The 26798-nt window shown below is 40.1% G+C and overlaps 1 protein-coding gene across 3 annotated transcripts; it reads left to right on the forward strand.

The window, feature by feature from the left end:
• The first annotated feature begins 12933 nt into the window (after positions 1–12933).
• On the forward strand, positions 12934–26035 carry TMEM19 (transmembrane protein 19). 3 transcript variants are annotated; one of them, XM_055710552.1, is made up of 7 exons: positions 12934–13056; positions 13377–13527; positions 18107–18220; positions 19797–19934; positions 20245–20499; positions 21609–21818; positions 24244–26035. In XM_055710552.1, the coding sequence occupies exons 1-7, from the start codon at positions 13000–13002 to the stop codon at positions 24405–24407; spliced, it is 1089 nt and encodes a 362-aa protein (XP_055566527.1). In that variant the 5' UTR covers positions 12934–12999; the 3' UTR covers positions 24408–26035. The 3 variants fall into 3 exon arrangements, with proteins under 3 accessions (XP_055566527.1, XP_005431942.3, XP_055566528.1); XM_055710553.1 differs by lacking the exon at positions 12934–13056 and adding an exon at positions 13178–13195; XM_005431885.4 differs by lacking the exon at positions 12934–13056 and having other exon boundaries at positions 13070–13527.
• Positions 26036–26798: the final 763 nt, after the last annotated feature.

A 26798-nucleotide genomic window follows, 5' to 3' on the forward strand; every position in this document is an offset into this window, starting at 1 on the left:
TTGTGGCAGTCTCCATAGGCAGGGGCAGGACATAATGCTGCAGGCTTAAGGACAGAACAGCAAGAGAAATGTTGGCTGCTGACAGGAGTAGGTTTTGTTGGAAAATACATTTGTGTGAGTTGGAAATATGCTGGGTTTTCTCTTTTTAAAGGAGGGCTGCACCAGGGTGGGCAACAACAACAGTTAGGGGATGACCTAAGACCAGAGTAGCTGGGTGGTGGGTTTTTTTCAATCAAAACCAGCAGCAGTGACTTTATGTGATTTCGTTTCTTTGGGTTTTGTTTTTTCCATTGGATGTCTTTTCATGTCAGCTGAAAAAGACATCCCATTGGCCCTGGGCCACCAAGCTGCCCAAGGTATATCATTTATACTATTAGACATATCAACAAGGAAGCCAGACTTTCAAAAATTAGTGCCTTATAAAAGTTATATTAAAAAAAGCAGTATGCGTGTTACTTCCGAGTTGGTAGCTTTGAAAAGTGTTGGTATTGCAGTCCTGGAGAATTAAATATGTAAAGAGGTGTGACATGACCCTCAGTGCCAGGACAACTTTTTCAGCTTTTCTGGCAGAACTTTACTGTTACTCTTCAGCTTCATCTGAACCATGAATGCGTAGGAAAATTGAAGAATTTGAAGCATTTTGTCCAGCTCCAAATATCTTTTCTTTATACTATCTTCAGGAAAGCTCAGGAACCATAACTCAACGAGAAAACAAAAGTGGGAGGGAATAATATTCACAAAGGTCCCAATTTAAAGCACATAAGATGAATATTTGACTTTGCCTGTGCTGCTAAATAAGTGGGCTTGGGTCTAGCCTCTGACCTCAAGGCCAGCTGGTGCTCAGGACCAGACCACTCTCTAGGGATCTCCTGGGAACAGCTTATTGGACCAGTGCAAATGCAGCTGGAGAGTAAGTTTACAATTAAGCAGTGTCAATTACTGAGACGTCATTGTCTGAGCTGCACCCAGGTGCTATTTATTTATTTAACAGTACAAATTTATTGTCAAAGTCTTCTCTTAGTTAATGGAGAAAGAAAAACTTAGTTACTGGTTGTTTCAGTTCACTTAATGTCAAGTGACTTCACAGAGGGGATACACTGCAGAAATCTCCTTGTGTTAATTAATGGCAGGACAGTGGCTTCCATAGGCTGAACGTAACTTCTATGTATGCAGCATGAGCGTCATAAGACAATGAAACCTTCAACATCATACCATGAGCCATTTCTGCAGAAGTTTCAGTACTTTACATCAGCCAGAAGCTTCTAGTGGCCTGGTTATTGTCTAGAGAACTTTTCATTACTTGTTTTTATATTATATTTTGGATGTGAGCATTTTCTAATGAAACTATAAGATCTGTTTCCAGGTAAAAAAAATAATTTAGAAGCTCGCTGTGTGGCAGTACTGACTCTGGAAGAGTTCTTGAATTCCTTGTTAGCAAGACACAAATCCAAAGCCTTTCACAAAAATTCTTTTGGGTTTGAATCTTTAGGCAAAAAAAGGGGTAGGGTTTTTTTGCATGTACTTTGCTCACAAAGACTGGAACAGCTCCAGTGTGCCTAAGGTTTCAACGAACTCTGACTGGCATAAGAGAAATTAAATATCTAAGATGAATTCCAGATAGCTGAACAGACTTACAGGTGGCAGGCTCAAACAATTAATATAAAAGCAGGCCGGGTGAAGTCTCAAGACAGAAGAATGCAAAGTGTACCAAAAAAAATAACAATCCTTTCTACTAAAATGGTCGTGAATGTTAAAAATATTATTTTTTTTATTTATGTCTTCAGATTTATCCTGAGAAGATTTTGTTTGAATCCCAGTCATTCTCTCTTCTGCCTTTGTATTACCTAACATCTACGTCATCAAGAAAAAAATACCAAATGTAGTAAGACTTGGCAGCCATGAGATAACTTCTTGCTGTTATAGTGATGTCCTAGACTTCCCAAAACTGCAGTATCTTGGATTTATGTGGAAAAGCAGAGAAACAAATTTTGTTTATTTTTGTTATGACCATGCTAGGGAATAAATACAGACTCCTTTCACAGATTAAGAATGCATCTTTTGTTTTTTTTCACAGCTAGTCAAAAATACAATCTTTTCTGAGACTAACACAGTGGTACCTCAGAATGTTGTGTACAGTGATAGGGTGCTCTGCAACTTTAATACCAATTTATGACACTGGGTGGATCTCTGAAGTCAGGAGAATAAGAAAACAAATCTTTGACGCTTTCTTGGCATGAGAAGAGTGGATTGGGCTCCACCCTGTTTGTTAGCGTCTTGATTTCTCCATTTTTCATCTGCTTTGTGACTGTGATTTGCTGTGGCATCACTTTACTGTTTGTGAAAAAATGGGAATAAAATACCACAGCAAAGCAGCAGAATAGGCATATTTCTCATGAGAAATTTCTGTTGCTGAAAACATTGGGAATCTGCAATTCTTTGTCATTGGACTTAAACTCATCTTGCTTTTGCAATACTTTTTCTACGCCAGTTTAACTAAATCTGGACTGAACAGAGGTCTTGAGAGGTAAGGGATATTTCTGCTTAACTTTTGAGTGCACCTTGTTATAGACACTTCTTTTAGGTAAAACTTTCCTTTCTTACTCTGTAGTTTTAGTTTTCCAGGGTGTCCTCACATTTTGTACTTAATTATACAGTTTCTAAAGTGAAAAAGTCTTAAGCTCTTTAGCAATGTTTAAAGTTAGATTTGCAGGTGTTTGTCCTGAGTGAACCAGGACTAAAATTCTGTATTGCCAAAATCAGAAGTATCGTACTTGCATAAGTAAAGTATTTAATGATACAAAAATCTCATGAAATCCAGTTTGTTGGCCACAGAGAACTTGCTGCTTCCATCTGTCTGCAAAATGTAGCTAAATCTGTAGTGTGTTATTCTCTAATATATATATCTCCAAGGAAATAATATCTATCTGATTTAACAGAAACCTGGACATCTGTCCAGGTACTACGCAAGATAATTTTTTTTCAGATATAACCTTACAAGTACCTATGTACAATCTACTGTAAATCTAAGAATAATGGAGTTTAATTTATATTATAAACTTTATCTCTTTATAATAATGCTGCAATGTAGTTAAGAAAAATAGTCCTCCTCAAAAACACACGAGACGTCACTGCTGTTTATAGTAGTTTTTAATAGCCTACTACTAACATGTAGGGTCTTCTGTGTCCTGAAACCAAATCAATACAAAGCTTGTACAATGTATGAAATGTGTGGAAGGTCCCTTTGGGCTGTGGATTTGAATTCATGTGTAGCCTTCAGAAGGATAATTCCCTCATAAACTTTAGTTATACAGGTAAGCATTGAAGGGTGATTTTATCATTTATTTTATTACAGGATCCAGAGACTCTGCTTAGGGCTCACAGCATCTTTTACAAATGTTTAATAAAATGTTCAATATAATGTTTTGTTTTGTATGAAAGAACTGGTGGATCATCTGGTTTTATGTTGTTCTTGATTAAGTTTCCCATGTGGTTTGGAACAAGACATTTACCAATATTATTTCCCTTCCTTAAACTTCCCCAAAATGTAATGTCTGTGAAGTTTTTTAACCTCTTACAATTGAACTGCTATAGAAATGCAAAGTATGTGTTACTAATTCAAAGAGACAGAATACCTTCAGTACTTAAGTTGTGTCTTCATAATTGATGCTCCTGCCCCTCAGTTGCATATAACATCCAGCCATACTGTTACACTAATAGTGCCTTCATAATATAATTCATGCAGGTTAAAATTCACATTGATTTGATACTTCATTTTCCACTATCCCATCCTTTTAGTAACGTAAAAAAGTGAAATAAAGTTGCTTAGAGGTTGATTTAAGAGGCATTTTACATGCCTCACTAGATTTTATATAATGGATTATAAATCTAAGCTAAGACTATCTAACTGCAGAAAAGAGTTGTGAAAGCTATTTTTCTATACTTCCCTATTCAGACCCGAGTTTAGTACATACGCAGTAACCTCTATGGTACCTCTAGTTTTAATCAACTGAAGCAAATAGAAATGAAGACTACATTCAGTAATGGATGAAGTGATAACTACTTATTTCTTCTATCAGAACTATCAGTATTCATCATGTGATTCAACCGAAATGAACACACTTATCACTGGAAATATGAATTGTAGCACTTTCATCCATGCATCTAATAACAGTCAAAACTGTAATGGCTTAGGCAACTAAAGCAAAATACACTAGTAGGGACAGTGCCACCGTCATCTGTTCTTCACTGTTGTCTTTATCAGCTCAGCAAAGGCTGGCTTTGTGGCCCATAGCTTTGCTGTCTTCCTAAGCATAATTCTTCTGCTGGTTTAAAGGAGCTCTATCTACAAGATAGATAGATAAACTAAACCCCAGGCATTTTGTGATTTACCACTCTGAAAACATCTGTCACTAATAGAAAATACCACAAAAAAATATTGACTTCTCATGGACAACTGGGAAGAAAAAAAAAGTCAAATGGAAATTTAATAATGAACAACAACAAAAAAAATATGCATTTAAGTGCTGTTCGAGAACTATTCTCTCCTTTAATAATAAGCAATTCTCACTGTATATCTCCTTTTAAAATAATAGTGAGAAAATACATCCATTTAGTAGTGTTAACCTCATCTACTTTGAGTTTTTGGGTCAGATCTGCACATTGTATCACCCCATCTTCACTGACTTGTGTGGCATTGCAGCATTGTACAGCCACAAAGGTTTCATCCCCGATTTATGTGATTTATGTACGTCTGGTTTGTTACAAAAGCATCATATGCGAAGGGAGAGAACTGGAGTCACTGTAGCTTAAAGCAATTGAAAAAATGTTGGAAAGGAAGTAGAAGAAGATACAAAGTCATGCCGTGGCTGGAGACCTGGCAGGTGAAACACTACCACCCACCCATTGATTACACTGACAGAACTACCCCTGCAGACAACCGCTGTGTGGTACGGTGCTGGTTTATTTCAGATGCAGATAGGCATGATGAGCAACTGCTTGCAGAAGTCTTAGTTAAATGCTATTCATATAGACACAGCATTTCGATACTTGAGCCACTGCTAAGGAAAGCATAGTGTACCATCCTATTTAGGAGATTATTTTTGAAATGTGAGTCACATATTTCCCTGTTGCTCTTAATATTCCAATGGCTTATAGAATGCTCTACTTTTTGAACCTCTACAAGGAAACATAAATTCAACAAATAGTTGGACTTGATAGGCTGCTGGTGTGGTTTCTCTATCAGGAAGAGATGTTTAGGAATTTTACCAACTTTTTTATTCCTTTTGAGAAGTGCTGTTCTGCTAAAATCAAAACATACCAGTTTCAACTAATTTTTTTGTTGGGAAGCTCCTAAAGTCAGGAGAAAATGTGGACAAAACTCTTACAATAAGGACATCCCTTGGAAAAAGCCAGTAGTCTGATGGTTGAAGTTGTCAGTTAAAAACAGTAAACCAAATTTAAATCCTTATTCTGCTTAGTTCTGTGAAGACAACTGAAGACCAGTAAACACTGGTCTTCTACATGCCCAGTAATTTCCAAGCCATTTAATCATTTGAAGGTGAATGCACTCAATTTAATTTTTTGGACAAAACTGTCATGTCTGCAGCCAAAAATCTCTTTTCTTTCTGAGCTCAGTTCATTTATCTTACTGACAAGAAAACAGAATAAAGGATTTTCCTCTGTTTGAATTTAAGTCTGAAAATTGGTGTTGAGGTGTGTTGGAGCATCCACTTTGCACGTGTACACCCACTCATTATGTTACCACCTCCACCCTCCTACCTATGTGTTTCTTCTTGCTGGTGTCATTCAGCAAAGCTTTTTCTACCTCTTACTCTGCTTGAGGGTTCTTGCCATGTTCTAGCTTATCTCCACTAGTGTTTCCCAGGCATTCTGTCTGCCCCTCTTTTCTTTGCAATCCTTTTTTTTTTTTTTTTTTTTTTTTTTACCTGAAGCCACCAATCTTGTTTTACATGAAACTCAACAATTTCATAGCTCCCATCTGCCCTTCCTCTGGACTGTATTTTCAAGTATTTTCCTTTTAAAGAACTACAGCTTATATCTTCACAGATATTTGGACACCCATTTCCAACTAAAATCAAAAGGAGCTTGGCAAACCTGTAAGAATCCAGGCCTAGTCACTAATAAGCTGCAGGACAATATTTTATATTAAGACTTTATTTCATATCTAGATTTAGCTTTGGTTCATACCCTCCCCCCTGCCCACCCCCCCAGTATGCCTATCAAATTATTTTAAACACAGTAAAAAGTTAGTAATCTTAAATCTTTAGCTGTATTTATTAGAATTGTCAAATTCTGATAAATAACCTAAAGGGAAGTTGATGTAGTTCTGTTGCTGAAAATCTTAAAATCTAACTGTGAGCTATGTAGAAAAAATACACATGCGCATAGTTCCACCACTTCTGCTCAGTCTGCCTAAACAGGTCAAATTGCTGGTTTGAATCATTATGTATGACAAGTTATACCCACTTGTGTTGAGGCAGACGCGGAAGGATATGTGTTTTCACAGGCTAAAAATGTATGTAATTTAATAATTTAGATTATGTAACTTAATCTGAATCATTTAGAAGTTACCTAAAGCCAAAAGCCAGCCAATCCTGTTCCCTTGCATATCTATTATTCTGTCAACATAGGCTATGTTTTACTTAGTACAGTGATACAGAACAACGACGCAGCTTTGACGCCAGTCCCACGGTTGTTCTCATCCACCATATGTCAGCATTCATTTCTCAAAGCAGTTTTGGTGTACATGAGCTAGATTCCTCTTGGAGGAGCCTAACCTCCCAGTTTCCCTCCAGATGTGTTCAAAAGCTTGAAGGGGGTCTGACCCCACACGTGAACCATGCCATTGCAAAGTCCTGCAGCATGTACCTAACAAATGCCAATAAGAAGTTCTCAAGCAGGGTGGAGGTCTCTAACACTGTGGATCCATCTGATACTCTAGAGAGCTAAATGCCACAGGAGCATCTGCCTCAGCTGCCAGCTCTCAACTCTTTCTGGACACTCTGCTGATCCTTCCTCAGTCACAGAATTATAGAACCATAGAATGGTTTGGGTTGGAAAGGACCTTAAAGATCATCTATTTCTAACCACCCTGCTACATGCAGGGCCACCTTCCAACCTGGCCTTGAACACTTCCAGGGATGGGGCAGCCACAATTTCTCTGGGCAACCTGTTCCAGAGTCTCACCATCCTCACAGGAAAGAATTTCTTCCTTGATCTAATCTAAATCTACCCTCTTTCAGTTCAAAGCCATTATCACTTGTCCTATCACTACATGCCCTTGTAAAAAGACACCACATCACAAAGTGGTCAGGGTTGGAAGGGACCTCTGGAGAACATCTAGGCCAATCCTCTGCTACAGCAGGTTGCACAGGATCACATCCAGGCGGGCTTGAGTATCTCCAGAGAAGGAGACTCCACAGTCTCTCTGGACAGCCTGTTCCAGTGCTCTGTCACCATCAGTCTCCCTCATATTCAGATGGAACTTCTTGTGTTGCCATTTGTGCCCATTGTCCCTTGTCCTGTCGCTAGGTACTACTGAAAAGAGCATGGCCCATCCTCTTGACATTCAGCATTAAGATATTTTTAGACATTGATAAGATCCCCTCTCAGTATTCTCTTCTCCAGGCTACACAGGCCCAGCTCTCTCAGGCTTTCCTCATAAAGGAGATGCTCCAGTCTCCTCATGATCTTCATAGCCTTCTGCTGGACCCTCTCCAGTAGTTCCCTGTCTCTCTTGAACTGGACCCAGCACTCCAGACACGGCCTCACCAGGGCAGAGCAGAGGGGCAGGATCACCTGCCTCCACCTGCCGGCCACGCTCCCCCTAATGCCCCCCAGGATCCCGCTGGCCTTCGTGGCCACACGGGCACACTGCTGGCTCGTGGGCGGCTTGCCGTCCACCAGGGCTCCCAGGGCCTTCTCCGCAGAGCTGCCTCCCAGCAGGTCAGCCCCCAGCCTGTGCTGGTGCCTGGGGCTGTCCCTCCCCAGGTGCAGGACCCTACACTTGCCTTTGTTGAACTTTATCAGGTTCCCCTCCGCCCAGCTCTCCAGCCTGCCCAGGTCTCGCTGAATGGCAGCGCAGCCTTCGGGTGTATCAGCTGCTCCTCCCAGTTCTGTGTCATCAGCAAACTTGCTGGGGGTACACTCCATCCCTTCATCCAGGTCACTGATGAGTAAGTTGAACAGGACTGGACCCAGTACTGACCCCAGGGGAACGCCGCTGGCTACAGGCCCCCAGCTAGACTCTGTGCCGCTGATCCCAACCCCCTGAGCTCTGCCATTCAGCCAGCAGTTCTCCAGCTTTCTTGTAGGCCCCGTTTAGGTACTGGATTATTCCATGGTCACATCAGCATTTCCTATTAATTTAATAGCGCTAAGAAAGAAGAATAGCATAACAAAACTAGAGCTCTCACGAATATGAATAGTGTTTTATGCTGTAGTGGGTTTGCATGGCCAGGTTTTGGTAGTTGGGTGGGCTACAGGGGTGGCTTTGTGAGAAGATGCCAGAAGCTTCCCCCATGTCCAGTGGAGCCAATGCCGACCAGCTCCAAGATGGACAAGGTAGCCAAGGCCAAGACCATCAGTGATGGTGGTAGTGCCTCTGGGATAGTGTATTAAGAAGGAAAAAAACCCAACAATCTGTGTGACTGGGAGAGAAGAGTGAGGCTATGTGAGAGCAACAGCCCTGCAGACACCCAGGTCAGGGCAGGAGGCAGGAGGGGCTCCAGGTGCCGGAGCAGATTCCCCTGCAGCCTGTGGTGAAGGCCACGGTGGGGAAGGCTGTGCCCCTCAGCCCATGGAGGACCCCACACTGGAGCAGGCATATGCCCAAAGGAGGGTTTGACCCCACGGGAAGTGCTTGCTGGAGCAGGACCTGCCGCCACATGGAGAGAGGAGCCCAGGCTGGGGCAGGTTAGCTGGCCAGGCTTGTGACCCTGCAGGGGACCCAGGCTGGAGCAGTTCATGAAGAACTGTAGCCTGTGGGAAGGGCTTATGTTGGAGAAGTTCGTGGAGAACTGTCTCTGTGGGAGGGACCCCACACTGGAGCAGGGGAAGAGTGTAAGGAGGAAGGATCAGCAGAGACAAGGTGTGATGAACTGACCACAACCCCCATTTCCTGTGCCCATGCACTGCTGGGGGCAGGGGGGTGGTGGTGGTGTAGGTGGAGAGATCAGAAATTAAGTTAAGCCCAGGAAGAAGGAAGGGGTTGGGGGAAGGTGTTTTTTCTGATTTGCATAGTAATGAAATAAACTAATCTTCCCCTGTTTTGCCTGTGATGGTAATTCCTGAGTGATCTCTCTGTCCTTACCCTGACCCATGAGCCTTTTGTTACTTTTCTCTCCCCTGTCTGGTTGAAGAGGGGAGTGATAGAGCATTTTTGGTGGGCATCTGGTATTCAGCCAGGGTCAAAACACTACATAAGCAGTGAAGAGGAATTAAGAGTACTGTCACAGAGATGCAAAAAAATGAGGCAGAAAAGCAAAACAGAACATAAAGCCTACTTCTAAAATCTTCATAATAATTTGCAAATGTAATGCTATAATTATGGGAAATTACTTCATTCCAATGTATTCCTAGGAAAAGAATGAATGTAAAAGAGTGATTAGTGTGCTATGTACAGTAACATGCTATTATATTCAGTTTGTCATGCTGCCTTTAATCATCTCATATTCCTGTCTCCTATTAAATCATATTTATTTTTACTTCTAGACTCTGTGCTGGTTGTACTTTGCATCCTACAGATCTAGGTAAAAGCTAAGAAGAAACCCTTCTTCTAAATATTGGGCAGCTTATAATTCTAACATTATTTTATTTAAACTTCTCAGATTTTTCTTATTTCAAGTATGTAGCTGTACAGGAAAGTGTGGGGAAAAACTTTCAGGTCTATTTGTCTCAAGCAACTGTTACTTGCCAGTTTTTAATTATCAAGCTTATCAATATTATTAGGTGTGAATGAAGAATGTGGTTTTTTGTAAGTAAAAATTGTTTCTGAAATGTATCTATTGCATGTATAAAATATGCATGATACTCTTCTTACTAATTCAAGATGGCATTTTAAGTATATGAATTATAAATTCATAATACTGTAAACATCTAGGTGGACATTTAAGTTAAAAAAAATACTTTTGACCTTTAAAAGTGCTATGATTTTTTGTATTACTATTGCAGGACCTAGTAAGAACAAAGGGCAACATCTAGAAAAGAAGATTTTAAACATTGTATTTGGGGCAATGACAGTAACTGCTGTAGACGTTACTTCCAAAAATGTGGCTACTTCTTTCCCTTTCTAAATGTAGAAAGAAGTCTGACTTCAGGTTCCTTTCTTTTTAATTTTCTAATCTACTTGTAACATTGAACGTGTACCAAGGAACTGCAGGAAAATTTGTTGGTTTCATACAATCGAAAACACTGGAAGAAGATGCCAGATGTTGACAGTAGTACTCTCTCTTACTTTTCTTGTTCACATAAATTCTAGCAGCAGCAGAAGCTGGGGCTTTAAGCGAAGATGCAAGGGTCTGTCGATCAGATAGTTCTATAATCTGGCATGTCTTTCTAAATCAGCACCAAGTCCTACTTAACACAGGTATGGGATCTATGAAGGAAGCTGAAGGGTCAGGCCTTGTAGAGCTCTGCAGACCTGCCCCCTCTTCACACCAGCTTGTGTGTTAATCATGGTCCCACGGTTGTACAGTCCCACAGGTATTAGCCAGGGCTATATGACTCCCACGGGAGTTCCAGTATCAGTCTGTTACAGTTTAGAAAACAAAAAGCAATAAATTAAATAAAGCAATTTATTACAGCTAAGGGTGTATTTGTTTGAATGAATTTATGGGAGTTGGTTACACCTAAACAAGCAGCTACCTGTTAAGCCACCAGTCTGAGCTGAGCTTGTGCTGGTTGAAAAACTGGGTTACTTAGATTTTGGCAGAGCACATAAGCAATGTCGTATCAGTGTAATCCTTCAAAAGGTTTCCTGTTCTTACAAAGCAACCCAACTACAGAGCTCCTGATTTTTAGATTTCAAATCCAGATCTCAGATGGAGGTTTAACACAAATTTGGGAAGTGAGAAGGAAGACCAGATATACAAAAGTCAGTCCTACTACATTAGTGTTAGTGTTTTGGGGATCTCTAGTTCAGAGAAAATTTGGGTCTTCTCAGTTTTTATTATCAATAAATATAGCAGAAAATAAGATAAAGACTGTATATCCTTTTCTAAGGCACCTGGTCCAAATTTTGGCTCTACTTGCCTGGCACTAATACATCGTAAACATCCAGGTGTTAACTTTAACCTCTGGAATAGGCCTGCTGTCTTCAGCTAAAACGAAGTATCTGTAAATCTTTGCAGAATATGGTCCCTAGTTTAGACATTATCTGAAGAAGCAGCTCTGAGTGATAATTGATTATTTCTCAATATTCCCAAAGAAAAATATAGCTAAGTTTCTGTTGCAAAAGAATCTAGAACCTGGACAGTGTTCACATCCTGTTACAAACTTACTCCAGATGCTGAATGAAAAATAATAAAACTTGATTCAAAGATGAACAAGTGCCAATGAGCCAGAATTAGTCTTAAATTCAGTAGGGAAATTACCAACTTTTACACCAAGACTATTCACTTCGATTTTTGAGCTTAACTACTCCTGTTGTATGTAAAAGATCTTTTAATTTAATTTTTTCTATTACTATGCCTCTCACTGAAAAGTTACATAAATATTCTGCTCTGCCGCTGCTTCAAGCCCATGAAAAGAAGCGCCTGAGGTTGTTGATGTTTATGAGGTGACTCATCAGTGTTTGTCAGCTTGAAGGGTTTTGGCCTATGTTCCAATGTCAAATGTCAAACACATAAATGCTACTTTAAAATTATTTCTTTTTTATTTCATAAGCAGCTGCCTTAAAATGAAGGGAGAGCTTTTGAAAAGTTGTGGAGTTTCATGTCATTTTGTGCTTTGTCAGCAAAACCTGGGACAGGTGGAAGCGGCCTGGGGCCCTGATGACCCCTGTCTGCTGCTTTATCCACAGCCCTTGTTTTGCAAGTATTCTGGCATGCGATCAGGCAGGTTGGGCTTGTTTTCATCCCAAGTTAACATTAGGAAACTTTTCGAGTGTCTTTTCTAGTGTTAATGAACTTTGCAATGTTCCAACCAGTTTCAAACCTCATCCAGATAATTCACTGGTATCACTAATTATCAGCTGGTTTCGTGCTTTTCACAGTGGTGACACTACTGTTGTTATTTCACAAACATTATTTCGCAAGCTGGATTTATATTTAACCAGTGCTGCTGCTTTGCCATGTATGCTGTCACCCAAGCCCACCACTGCAAGGCCCCAAACGCCGCGTGGGGCCTGAGCCACCGGCCCGGGGCAGCTGCCGCAGGGACGGCCGAGCACGCTCACAGCTCGGCGTTTTGCCAAAGGCAGAGCCCGGTCCCGCTGAGGACCGCTACCCGGGAGCCCACCCGCGGCTGGGAAGGCCTCTGGGTGGCGGGGCGCAGCCCCAGCCCCGTCCCGCGGCCGGTGGACGGGCCGCAGCCCCGCGCGTCTGCGGGCGGCCAGCCGGGAGACCGGGCTGCCCCGCGGCGCGGCGCGCCCCGGCCCGCCTGCTGGGCTGGGCAGGCCGGCTGGCGCCCTTCAGCTGCAGAAGCCGCCCACGGCAACGAAGCAGCCGCCTGGCTGCGGAGGCGCAGGGGACGGGGCCGCCCGTGCTGTGGCGACGGCCGCTGGCAGGAAGGCGGCAGCGTCGGGCGGAGGGACGCGGCCCCGCCCCCGCCATCAGAGAGGGGAAGTGTCTGCACTGAGGGCAAGCAGCGCGGGCACCTGGCCGCACGGGGCAGGAGCGTCCCTACGGTGGGGTGGGGTGGACAAAGCAGGGCGGGGCGGGCAGGGCAGGGCAGGGCAGGGCAGGGCAGGACGGAACCGCGCCGGAGCGCAGGGCCCCTCCTCCCTCCCTCCCTCCCCGCCGCCGGAGAGGCGGGTGGCGCATGCGCGGAGCGGCGGCGGGGCGGGATGGTGGCGGCGCGGGCGGGCCGGGGGAGCAGGTCGGTGCGGCGCGAGGGGCGGGAGGCAGGGCGGGGGCCTCCAGCCGCCAAGCACCGGGCAGCCCAGCCCCGAGCGGGCGGGGGGCGGCCGCAGCCGCGCCCCCATGAACGCTTCGGTGTCGCCTAGCAGCGCCCCGAGGTGCCGGGCGCGAGAGGCGGCATCGGGGGCGGTGCGGGCCGGGCCGGGCCGCGGCTTGGGCCGGGCGGGAGGAGGCCGAGGAGGAGGAGGAGGAGGCCGAGGCCAAGGCCGAAGAGGAGGCCGAGGAGGAGGAGGAGGTAGCGGTGTCGCTGATGCGCTGCGCCCTGTGCTTTCCCGCCAGGTGTTCTCCCTCTGGCTTCCTATGTCCTGTGACCAGGAGGATTTCTTCGCAGCGTACCTCAAGATGATGGCAAATATCGTCGTCCTGAACTTGCTCATTTGTATCTCTCTGGTGTTCTGGATCGTGTCCATGACCGCAAGTACGTACTACGGTGAGTCCGCAGGGGCCGGCCTGGCGCGGCCAGGGGCCGGCTGAGCCGCCCGCCCCTCCAGCCCCCGCAGGCTGCGGACAGGGAACTGGGGAGGCGGTTGTGCACAGCCCCTTCCATCCCCGGTAGAGCTGGTAGCCTCAGACCTGACAGTAGCTGATAATGGTTTAGGTGTTAACGGCTGCTGTGCCCTTTGCAGCTCTGCCCAGGGGTCCCGTGAACGTTGGCATCGTGTGGGATTTGTCTCCCTGAAAGAATGCAAATAAGATAAAAATGAAAAAGTGAAAAGTGCGCTGGTAGAGGCCTTTCTGTATTAGGGGAAGTAGTGACAGCAGGGGGAGGAGCACACCAGCCTTCAAGACAGTTTTAGGAACATACATGCAACCTTTGAATAGGGCATGCAAGAAGAATTCTTTGGTCAAGGAACAGAGAAACATGGGAAATGGTGCAAGAAGAGAGGGATGTCTGCACGGTGTCTCTGGAATGGGAGTGTGTGATCAGCTCAGTGTTCTGCTCAGGCAACTCGAGTAAGCCGTGGCTCAGTTGTGTGTATTTGCAGGGGCACTAGTAGTTTCTGGGGTCTATCTTTTTGGTTCTGGGACCATTTTTACAGCAGTGTGCAAAAGCAGCAGTACTCAAGCCTAGAAGAGTTTAACTGCTTTTGCAGGACGGATGAAGACCTGTCTTTAAGACCTTAGCCAATTTCATGCAGAAAGAGCTCTGTTGTCAGTGCAATGTTGCTGCGAGTGTCTGAGGATGCAGTATGAACACCCTCAACTGCCTAGTGTCACCCTGGATCTGGAAGAAGTAGAACAAATAGCCCACCAGTATAAGCTGCCTTCTGCAGCAGCAGTTGAATGTCTCCACGTGGTGTTTTTCAGTGCTTCAGGTTTTAGGATGGGATATTAGTCCTGGTACAGCAATAAATCTGTATTACCTGTACACTTCTACTTTGGCTCATAGAGGGGTGTCAGACACATAGCAGGTATGCAGAAGCAGGCTTCACAACCAGGTTTTGTGTCATTTAGAGCTAGCCAAGTTGGATTTAAACACACAAATTTATTTGTGCGTGTCTGCTCTCTATAGGTATAGTTTTGAGGTTTTCTGCTATTTAGGATATTCTAGCCCTTGCTATCTAATGTGATTGAGCATTGACAGTGTGGAGTAGAGAGGCCTTGGTATCAGGTGAATCAGGATAAGAACTGATACAAAGGAGGAGACTGCAGACAAATCCTCCTTTTTGTAGAGAATTATTGTGGAACAAGAAGGACATAAAACTTCTGTTGTCCGTTTGCCTGAGAATGTGGAAAGACCTTGGCTTGAGGTGAATGAAGTGTATAGTAGGATTGAGCTTAATGAAGTGGGAGAGAGAGCTTAAATAAGTTTAGCCCATAAAACGGTCCTTAACAACAATAAATATAAAAATACTACAAGCATAATTTTATTACTTATTACTTTACAGTTCATAGTATTTGCTTAAGCATCAAACAGGGACCAAAATGTTGATAAAATGGGAATGTTGAAGAATCCATAATAGACCAATGAATGTGTACTTAGTTTTAACTGTTTACATGTAGTAGTAATTTAGTACCAATACTTTGTGATCCCTCCCCTCCCCCCCCCCCCAAAAAAAAAAAATAAAAAAAATGCAGAATTCTGTTTGTTAACTCAACCAAAAAGAACCCTATTGTGTTCTGGTACTGCTCACACTCAAGTTAATACCAAAAGCCTTCTTAGTTGGTGATAAGCAATACCAGACTACAGCACTGGAGTTCTCATATGCAGCCAGTGTACTTGCCTTTTGAATTTTTGAGTCAGCCCTTGACTGCAAGACTCCCTTGCTTGCCTCCCTGTGGCATTGGGGCTTTTCAGTACACAGAAGAGAAGTTTTCGTCTTGTGAATCATTGTACTTGCAATGGCAAGTGTTTTACTGTTCTATCTTACACCAGGGAGCCTGCGTATCTGCAAAGTGCTAGGTACTGCTGACACAACACCACAACTTGTTGAAAACCATCATGTTTAGCTTTCCATCAAGAGAAGCTTCTGGGGTTGTGTGAAATCTTTCTTCTATGAGATTGAGACCTACTTTAATGCTAGACTTGTGATGTCTTACATTTGTTTAGTAGATATGATAAATAACTTGTCATGATTTTGTATTTTTTCAGCTTAAAACCTACATTCACTATTAGCTTCACTTTTTAAGTGTGTGGGTATTTTAAACCGAAACTGTTGCTTGAAATCTTGATGAGACAGTTACCAGCCTAAAGGGTATTTTTGAGAGCCTTACACCAAGTTCAAAAGAACGGAAAGGGCTGATGTTTTAGAAAGCAGTCACACCATTTTCACCTAGTAGACTGGCTTTCCTGTAATTTTTCTGGTAGTGAAATTCTGTCAGAGTAAGTGGTATAGTTCAGGGTATAATCAATAGCTATCTTGCCTCTGGATGTCAGACTTTGAAACTGTAGTATTAAGGATTTCTTCTCAGACTTTTAAATTTCAGTATTCTGTAACATACTTTTGGTGTCTTTTGCAATGAAAATTACATCTTCCAATTTAAAGTCAACATGAGGTGTTAGAATATAAAGGTTGTAAGACTCTTACTGCTAAGGCAGTAATTTACTGAGTCAGTGTAATGATTGAAGTAACATCTTTTAACTGGACAATAATAACTTGTTTAACTATTTTAGTGAGTGTTCTGGAATTTTAGAAGGAAACAAATATGTTTAGGGCATCGATGATGAATTGTCTCCTTAGAATATAAGTTGCTATGGTCACTAGTGCTTTATCAAATGGTGTGGAATTATGACAGCTGAGTGGGATATTGTTTTCCTGTTCTGCAAACTTGTTTTAATTCAGATCATAGTAACTTGAATGTATGAGCAAAAGGAACAAACTGGAAATTCAGGAGAAAGTTTTTTTAGAAGGCACTGTAGATATTTTGATGAGAAACTAACTTGATTAATTTTTTTATTTAGTTAGTTTTGTTTGTAAAAGTAAACGGTTTGTAGTTTTGAAAACCAGGATCTTTTTGCTTGGGAGTTCTTCAGCTGTCTCGGTGGTTTAAGCATTCAAATTTAAAAGTTATTAGTGAAGAATATCATTGAAAGCAGTCCTTGTAAAAAGTTTGGGGTTTGACTAATTTCCAGTTAAATACTTCAAAACATTCTAAATTGGCTTTATTTTCTGTATAACAAGGAGAATTAACAGGTGAGCCATTTCTGTGTAGATGTTAGTACTAGACCTGAAAAAATTTCTTTCTCTTCAGCTCCCAAAAAGCAGTATACTTTCCAAATACAGGAGCTTTGCTTATGTACAATTCCTTTCATATGAAAACAAGCAACTTCCTTTCTTGAATCAGTGTAAATTATCACTAATGCTGTGATTAAACTGATTTGTTCACAGACAAGCAGAAGGATAGAATCAGTGCATAAAATAAATAAATAAATATGAACTGCAGGACTTTCTGCTAGTTTTATTAGATGGCATCAAGTATCACTGTAGCTCAACCATGCACTTACATATATTACAGAATATATAAGTTTTCCAAACCAGGATAAAGAGGATATGGTAGTAATATTAAAGCTATAGAAACACAGCTATTACCCAGTTTATATGCATGCTAATGTCTTCTCTCCACATAGAAATGAAACAACTTCTCAAGTCTTCTGTTAGCCAGGTAGCATCAGCCCTTCTATTAACATAGTGTAAAAATTGATGGTGTAGACAACAGTGACAATATTAGGCACATCCTAGGAATAATTTGGAATACATAGATGATGAAAAAGGGGATGAAAAAAGTTGCTTCCTTTTCATAGCCAAGAGCTAGCAATCAAGCTAAAGCTTTTGATGAACAAGAGTTACTTTTCCTAAAAACACAGGCATTTTGAGATGGCTTGAAAAACAAGGTAAAGCTTCCAATATATTGTAGTATTTTTTCTTCTATTACAAAGCTAAAAAACATTAGTGATCATGGACAGTGTTGTTCATTCCCTTTGTTGTTGCCATCTTTTCTGAACTTCATCAAAAAAAGAATCATAATAGTAAAAAATTCAGATTTGTTCCTATACTTACCAGATAATTAGTCGTAACAATCTATAAGGCAAACTCTTGCACGAGTTTATTTACTTAAAGTTGCTTTGCAGTCTCTTTAGATGAGAAGAATGCAAATGTTTTGTTAACTGGAATTTTAGTTTGGTGTTTATTCACATTTGAAGCTGAAATCTGTGTACCTTACTGTGGCTGTATGAGTGGCTTGTTCTTTTCTAAAATTTGAGCTTACCTGCTGTATCCAAATCAAGTTTCAGATGGTCTTAACATTTTGAATGTTAATTTGGGGGTTTTATAAATCCCTTTTAGAATGGAAAATATCACCACTTTTATTTCTTATCACAGATGATTTTTTTTTTGTAATTTTATTTCATGAGATGTATTTGCTTTTTTCTGTGAAAGCTGAAAAGAAAAATTGAGTAGGTAACTGCAGATATTTTGGTCTTCTGTTCCTATGAATGTTTTTCTTCTGAAGGGTAAAAAGTTTTAATCTCTGTTAAGGTCAAATCTTAAATATATTCATGTATTTATCAGGTACTTTACGACCCATTTCTCCGTGGCGCTGGCTTTTTTCATTCTCGGTTCCACTAGTGATTGCTACGCAGGGTTATAAGAAGAAGAGTCTTGATCATAGTGGTGTATTGGGAGGTATGTTTTCTGAGACTACTAAGTTAAAAGTTCAGTAAACTAAATAAAGGTCTTTTTCATTGTATGTAATATTCTTTTAAGACTTTATTACCTAGTTCTAATAAAAGTATAAATGTAAGCATACGTATCTTGAATTCATACTGTTTTTTTTCTCATGCCTGTTTAAATAGTCATGTCCAATTTTGCTGCTGTTTGTAATAATTTGATTAATACTATAATTAAGGTTTATATAAAGATTCTTTTTCTATATAAAGATTCTTGTTCTACATAAAGATTATTTTAAACTTCAGTATAGTATGCAGTTAGATTGCATATTTTGATTTAACATATAGATGGATTCACATAGAGGTAAAGAAATGGCAGAGACAGCGGTAAAGAGGTAACATAAAACTGAGCCATGTCAGCAGCCTGCCTGCCTGCCGGGTAACCTGTAAAGATAAACTAGAAACCCGGAAAGATAACATCGTTCTCCTTTCTGTAATATGAGCAGTTCTAGGCATTTTTATGGCTTCCCAAAAATAAAAATAAAATTAAATCTGCACTTCACTTCAAACAAGTAACCATTTCAACAAAGTTTTTCTTGACCATGTGAGAAAAGCCCCAATGTAGTGTACAATATGTTTGTTGAAATCTGATGCAGGATTTCTGGGTGAGGTGATTCACCCTTGTCTTGTGGCCTTGTCTGAGCTGATGGTCAATGGAAAGAAACAGGACCTCAAATCCTTTCCTCCCGTGTCACCCGTTTTGCAAGTCTTGTTCTGTGTGTGAGTTAAGGGGAGCATTTTCTAAATTAAAAAAAAAAATATCTTTTCTCTTCTGCCATGTTTTCACTTCATAATATGCAAGTTCTGCTAGCCAGTTTATATTGGCATTTGCTTTAAGTGCAGCCAATTTTCTTTCAGTTGTGAAGAATTGTAATCTCATGTGGGCAGTGAGAATTAGACCTCTGCTGTGAAGGAGACAAAAAAAAAAGTACATCCAGAAGCTCAAATACTGAAGAAAATTACAGAAAGAAGAAGATGGCATAAAAAAACAGAAACAGAAAATTAAGAAGGGAGAAGTAGTATCTATTAAGATGTATGGAGTTATCCAGGTTGTCTTAGGGACCTCGTGGGAGGGATTTGATTCCTAAACTGAAGATAAACTTATTGGTAGAGACACAGACACAGCTGTATGTATGCTTCTTAAACAAATAATTATATTCTTCAGGCAGAGTATTTAAATTTCTATTGTATATCCTTTGTTGCGTTTTTTTTAAAATAGATCTTTAATTTTGCACAGTATTACTGATTTGTGGCAAGAGAAGGTCTTAAAAATCTCACACTTCAGCAATAGCAGTAAAATCATCAATTTAGCAATAAAATCTAAGAGAAAATGATAAAGATGCCTTTCTTTTTTCAGTCAGGATGTTTGGAATTGTCATACAGGTATTAGGCATTTCAGTATTCTCTTGTTGCATGATTGCCTTAGGTTTATCATGAAGATACTTTTCATATTCAAGAGATTTAAGATACTTAATTGCTGTGCAAAGCAGGCATTATGACATGAAAGAACTTTATATCTTTTTTTTCCATAGGATTGGTGGTTGGATTTATCCTTACAGTTGCAAATTACAGTTTCTTCACTTCTTTGCTTGTATTTTTTGTTACTTCTTCAAAACTTACTAAATGGAAAAAAGATGTGAAGAAGCAAATAGATTCAGAATACAAAGAAGGTAAGCTATAACATTTTCATTCTTTCAGATCCCTTGTGGAAAATAAATACTGCATAGTCCTGTTGCTTTCAAAGGGTCAGATGAGATGTTATGTCAGGAGTAGGGAACACTGTTGTCATGTCTCCCCTTCACCTGCATCCCTATGAACATTAGCAAGTGACTTTGCTTTTGCTTGTGTTCTATTTAATAAGTTGCTATCTAGTTTCTGTTTTGAAAGTGTGTCTTTGTATATGTGTATTTTGCTTTTGTCTCATGCTGTTGCCTGTCTATTTTGCCTAAAAATGCTAAAATTTAGTTTCTGTCACTTTAGGTGGACAGAGGAATTGGGTGCAAGTATTCTGTAACGGTGGTGTTCCTACTGAGCTGGCTGTCTTATATATGATAGAAAATGGACCAGGTGAAATTCCTATTGACTTTTCAAAGCAATACACAGCATCATGGATGTGCTTATCCCTTTTGGGAGCCTTGGCATGCTCTGCTGGTGATACATGGGCTTCAGAGATTGGTTGTGTGTTGAGTAAAAGCAAGCCAAGACTGATAACAACCTGGGAAAAGGTGCCAGTAGGTAAGGTGTTATCTGTTCTGTGTGTTCTTAATATTTTGCTCATCTGTTTTGAATTATGCATCCAACCTGAAAAGTTAAAAGAAAGACCCAGAAAAACAAGTATCAGAAATCTGGGATTAGAAAATGAGAAAAATCTGGGATTAGCAGGAATGCATTCTCTGAAATGGAATATACTCAGCTGTGTTTCTGTTGCATCTTGTTGGTGAGATGCACCATCCAGGGAGCTAAAATCATTCTTAGTGAAGGCGGTCACTTCTCATTTCTGTCACTATTAAAAGTGTTTGTATTTCCAATAATACAAAGAATATAAGTTACCAGCTGAATTTTTCAGACATTAAAATTCTAATCAGTAGAAGAATACATACGTTCAATACAGACACTACAGAAAAGTCACTTCTAAACCGAATTGCTCGTTTCCTTTTATATCTTACCAAGGGTGGGTAAGGTGAACCTTCTGTCTGTCAAACTTTGTCTCCACAGTGGATGACATTGCTACCTTAAAGCAGTGTGTCTTTTTTGAGTCTTGCTGGCATGTTGATGTGAATTTTAGATCTTGTGGGATGGAATGTAAATGCATGGGCATCTTTTTCTTGTGTCTTTATAAGCATTCTTCAGATTTTTATTCAGTGAGCTGTCAAACATCTTCCTGTCTGTGGATATTGTTATTTCTTTTAGAAGTGTTGGTGAAATGTGTCTTGGTATGTACTTCTTCTGAAAGAGGCATTGCTTTAATAACGTGCACATCTCAAGCTCTGTATTTTTTGGAGCAACTCTCTTTTTCTTATCCTGCCTCCCATACCTTACAGCAGACAAATACCAGGTGATATTGAGAGATGTGCTATCTGGTTTTATTACATTTAATGCTAGTGAATATTTCTAGATAACTGGCCTTAGAGACAGAAAAAGTAGTAGTAATAGGCTGTAACAGTACAGGTTAAGCTTTTCAGCAGCGTAATGGGAATTGTAAATAAAAGCTGTGGTAGCAGAGCCTTGTGGATATAAGGGGGAAAGACCACTATGAACACAGGTTTGATTTCCTATAAACCATTTGAACAAATACAAGTCTTTATGAAAAAGTTTGTCAATCAGCTTGGTTTTGTTTGATTTAGGTACTAACGGAGCAATTACTTTAGTGGGCCTGATCTCAAGTTTGATTGGGGGCATGGCAGTAGGTATAGCCTACTTTATAACACAACTCGTTTTTGTGACTGATCTGGAAATATCTGCTCCGCAATGGCCCATTATTGTGTTTGGTGCAGCAGCTGGCTTACTGGGATCACTTGTTGATTCATATTTGGGAGCTACAATGCAATACAGCGGTAAGATTTTTCTCTTCGCCCCCTTCTCCTAATGTAACCTAAAAATGGACTTGAATTTCAAGAAAGGCTGAGGACATGATTTCTAAATGGAAAAAATACAGAAATAGCAACACAAAGGACAAAGGGAGCCAAAGTGATGGACACGATAATGAAAACAAGAGCAGGGGCAGTTGGTCCTTTTCCATGTTTTCGTTTGTTTATCTTGTGTTACTGTCTAATTGATGACTGAAAGAGACTGGAGATCTTCCAACATGTTACCTTGGAAGACGCAATTGCTGCCCTCTCCTTTTCCATATATCTAATTAAGGTAACATTTTACAAGAGAAAACGTCAGCTTAATTTTATCCATTTACTTAGATTAAATTGATACTGCAGAAGTCCATTTCTGACTCTGAAGATTTAGCAATAGTCTCAGCTTTAAGAATTAAATAAGAAAAGCTCCAGGAAAATGTGTACAGTATTTTGGGTAGGCTTTGTTCTTTTGCTCTGTTCCTTGTGGTTCTAGGAAAAGTCCAAAATATAATGGAGCGTTTAACCGTTTGAGAAATTTTTAGATGTGTCTGTACTAAAGAGGAAACACTTAAGCACTCAGACTATGTTTCGTGCTCCTAATGAGGCAGATGCATTAAGAGAATGTGGTAAAGCTAGCTAATGTGTGCCTGCGTTGATCAGCATCTGTTTCTTCTTTAGTTCAGATATTTTTCCATGCTGAGCAACTTACTTTGCTAGTTGCAGCAGGGACAGTATGCAAGTCCCACGGTTTCTTTTACAAATTCATAAGCACTGCTGTAGTATGTATACTACATACAAATATGGACTATGGCATATATATGCTGATACAGATGAAATAGTGCTGCTCGTGTGGTGCACCCTGTTAGGTTTTGTGTCCCTCCTTACTTTAGCCCACTTCTCCAATCCCTATTTAAGATGGTCACATAAGAAATACTCCAATCTCTCTACAGTATCTTGAAAAACAATAAATAAACGTGGCAGTAGTAATAAAGAATTGTCTTTTTTTGAAAACTTTATGCTACCACTGCTAATCCCTTCTGTCAGTGTTTTTCCTGTTGGTAGGCTTCCTAGACTTAGTTTACGTAATAGTCTGTGATACCCACTGTTTTTAATAGAACATCTTTCCCTGCCCACACATTTACTATGTAAAACTTTGTCTGAGTAGTTGCACAGAATTAGATTCAAATTTTCCCATGTTATTAGTCTGAAGCTGTACCTATTCCATAAATAACAAAGCTAATGGAAGGACTTACTGTTACCTTTCCTACTTGTTTATGCTTTGAATCTATGATTTATGTGCATTTGAGTATATATTTATAAAAAAATATTCCCAGTTTTTCTTTCAAGAAATCTTAAAACTTCCTAAAACATAGCCAGTGTTAAGAAGTTAAACTGTCAGGCTTTGAAGTTTGATTTATTTTTTTTTTTTCCTGTAGTTCTTTTGCATTATCCAGAGCTATGTTTAAATGAATGATTCAAAGGTAACAGTAATACCAGCACTATACCTGTCAAACAAGTTTGTGGTGTGGGGTTTTTTAAAGTTTTGCCTGAAGTGCTGCAGACTTTCTTATAATAAATCAGCAGGTCAAAAGGAAATTTCCATGTTCTAGGTATTAGCAGATATTCAAATCTACAGAGAAAAATAGCATTAATATAAAATATACTGATTTGTTCTGGAATGTTTCTTCATGTCAACCTTAAATGTGTGCACATATATGTACCCAGTTATACTTTGCTACAGTGTGAGTTGGCATTAAAATCAAATGTGCTAGAATTTTATGCTTTTATCAGCATATAAAATAATGCAGCTGGACAAAACATAGGATAACTGTGTGTGTACAATACCAGCTAATGAAACACAATACTAGAGTACTGATAAAACAGGTAGAGCAAGAAATGGCTTAAGTACTAGGACAAAAATCCAGCTGCTGGTAGTATAAAACTGCTGTGTGAATAGGTATGATAAATTCAGCCTCTGTAAGGAACTTGTTTTCTGTCAGATCAAGTAAAAATTTTATTTCCATAATTTTCCTTTGAAAACAAATCTTGACAGGAAATATGTGTTGCTAATCAGTTGTTTCGGTTCTGTTCAAAACAGCATTCTTTGCCTTGGAGTGGCTCTTGGAACCACTTTCTCATCTTCTGATTTAGGTTCTTTCATTCCTGCATAAAGAGAGAAGTAGACCTGACAAAAGTGTAACTTTTCAAGAGAAGTAACTTCTAACATAAAATATTCCATTGATAGCGCATTCTTTGAAGCTACCAGGTTAAACTAACTGTAACTTAGTTTAGTCTGTTGGCCTCTCTTCTTACAGAGGTTTCACACCATAATGGTAAACTAAATTTAGGAAGTTGCATGCGCTTGGTTACGGTTTGTTTGGCTTTGTAAAATTAATTTTTTCTCTTTTCCCAGGTTTCGACCAGAATATTGGCATGGTTGTCAACCACCCAACAAAAGACTCTAAACACATATCTGGCAAACCTATATTAGACAACAATGCAGTAAATCTTTTTTCTTCTATAATCATTGCTTTGGTGCTTCCAGGCATGGCATGGTGTTTCTGGCCCAGGGGCTGAAATAGTTTGTTTTCTGCATGTGATTCGTTTATGTTCAGTCTTACTCAAAGACAGAAGAGTTCTCTTCGAACTCTTTTGAAGAGAGAGATCTGAAATTTTCAGAAAGTGAAAGAACTTTCTATCTCAACTTACTAAGGCTGTAAGCTTCATGTGGCACTTGGCATGTCTCAGTGCAAGGAAGGCATTTTGTCAATATGCTCTTGCCGCTCTTCAGATGGATGTAGATCATTGCCAAGTGAGGTGAAGCACTTCATTTATCCTCATGGAGCTGAAGCACTGGCATCTATGTTCTCTCCAGTCCCCTGCAGCTGGAAGGGCAAGAACCCGGAAATAGAAGTCTGATCTACATCAGTCGGCGTGATGGAGCAGTGTGGCTATTATCCAGGCTAGACACAAAGTACACTGCAACTTTGTGTAGGCAATGGTAGCACTGGTGAAATGGGTGAATTCTGGTTATTTCCCATAATCTACAGTACGTAAGGGTTTATGGGATTTTTTTTGTTTGGTTGGTTGGGTTTTTTTGTGAGGGGGGGCAAACAGAGAAGTAAGCCTTATTGCCTATTCTGTATCCTGATACTATCTCCACTTCCTTGAGAACAGGGTTCGTAAAAGTGGTGCCACTGCATAATGTTTGAAGCAAAAGATTAAAACTCGCTACTTCTTCCAGTAAGAATAATAAATTTCTCTGTGCTTTCTTAACATCTTTATTTCAATACTAATGATACTTACGAAGATTGTCAGTACTGTGGTACTCATTAAATTATCTAAAGTTAAAGTTTACAGTTATGAATTCACATTCATCTCTTTAGAAATAGAACATTTTTTCCATAAGCACACAATTGTTCCGTAACGCTTAGCGTTCTGACCAAGCTGTAGTCTTTGGTTCCTTCTCAGCAGTGGAAGTGTTTCCCATTTTGTTTGGGGTTGCTATTCACAGATGATGGCCTCAGCCAAACAAGCTACAGAGGTTATCCTCACAGTGAATGGGGAAAGTCTTACTTATTCCCATTTTGAAGTGGTTTATTTAATTTTTGGTGCTCAGGCTCCTACGTTAGGTGATTCCATCTTCCATTATTAATTTATGAAAGAGGTGTAAGTAATATAGCCAGCACAGATTGTACTTAAACTTTAGAGGTACCTTCACAATAACCTGTCACTGTCGACATTCAGAAGCTAGAGCCCATACTGTTAACTTTTAACAAGCTTTTCATCTTTAAAGATAGGTGAGTATTTTATATTAAACATCTGATTTTTTTTTACGAATGTCTAGTGTATGTGGCTGTCTTAATTCACTTGAATTGTGTGTTTTGTCACCTTTTATGGCAATGGTCAAAAATTTTAACACCTTCTGTGTTGAGTTTACTCTTGAAATGTAGCCTATATAATCTGGAATTTATCACTGGCAACAGTTCAGTGTATTATCCAATTATAAAGATGAGATTTCAAACTAGTAAAAGCTTTCTGAAAAGAACTGTTTGTGTAGCAGCTGTATGTCTGTTCCTGTGGAAAGGCACAAGATATTACGAAAGGAATATATGTACTTGAACTGTAACAATAAACACGTGAGATTTATACGCATTGTTTGGATTTATGCTGCTTCTAAATAAACCCTGTATTAGTTGTCTTTACATATTTTATTAATACTGTTGTGATTTCTACAATTAAGAAAGACACAGTTTTTGTAAAATAGTTTAAACGCCTTATTTTTGTATTATACTTTGTTTCAGAAAACAATATACCTTAAACACTGAAGTGGACAGGGTCAGCTTTTTCCTGTTGAATATGGGTCTCATTTGAAAGAACAGCTTGCCATAGTGAGAGGACATCTACCATTTTAAACTCATAGCAGCATGAAATGCTTTGATCTGCTATCATATGAATGAATGTGATCTGAATGAGCTCTTGCAGGTAGGACCTTCAGAGGCAATTATTCAGAACTTCTTATTTGTCATGTCTTAGTGATGACACTGAGTTGGTTTTGAAATTCCCACTCACAAATCTCCAGTATTTAGAAAGGTCTGAGCACTCTTGAACTCTTAAAGGACAGTGTTAAGTCTGGGTGTATTATATTGAGCGAAGTATAGCTTATACAAATATTGTTACATTTAACTAGTAGCTGTACAACTGGTAGCTGGGACGGGGCAGGGGAAGCAGAGGATAACAGGGAAGAAGTTACAGAATATAACAAACTGCCTGTAAGTGGTGTGTGTCACTAAGCAGTTCCTCCTCAGGAAGGAGCAGACAGCAATACTACCCGTCTGCTTGGACCGGCACTACTTGGAGAGACAGAAAATGCAGGAAGTAAAAAGGAAAGATAAAAAAAGTCGAGGAGGTAAGAGAAAACGAAGGAAATCTGATAGATTTGAAGGTGCAAATTAAGTCACTGCAGTA

This window comes from Falco cherrug, chromosome 5 (genome assembly GCF_023634085.1).
Source record: "Falco cherrug isolate bFalChe1 chromosome 5, bFalChe1.pri, whole genome shotgun sequence".
Taxonomy (NCBI): domain Eukaryota; kingdom Metazoa; phylum Chordata; class Aves; order Falconiformes; family Falconidae; genus Falco; species Falco cherrug.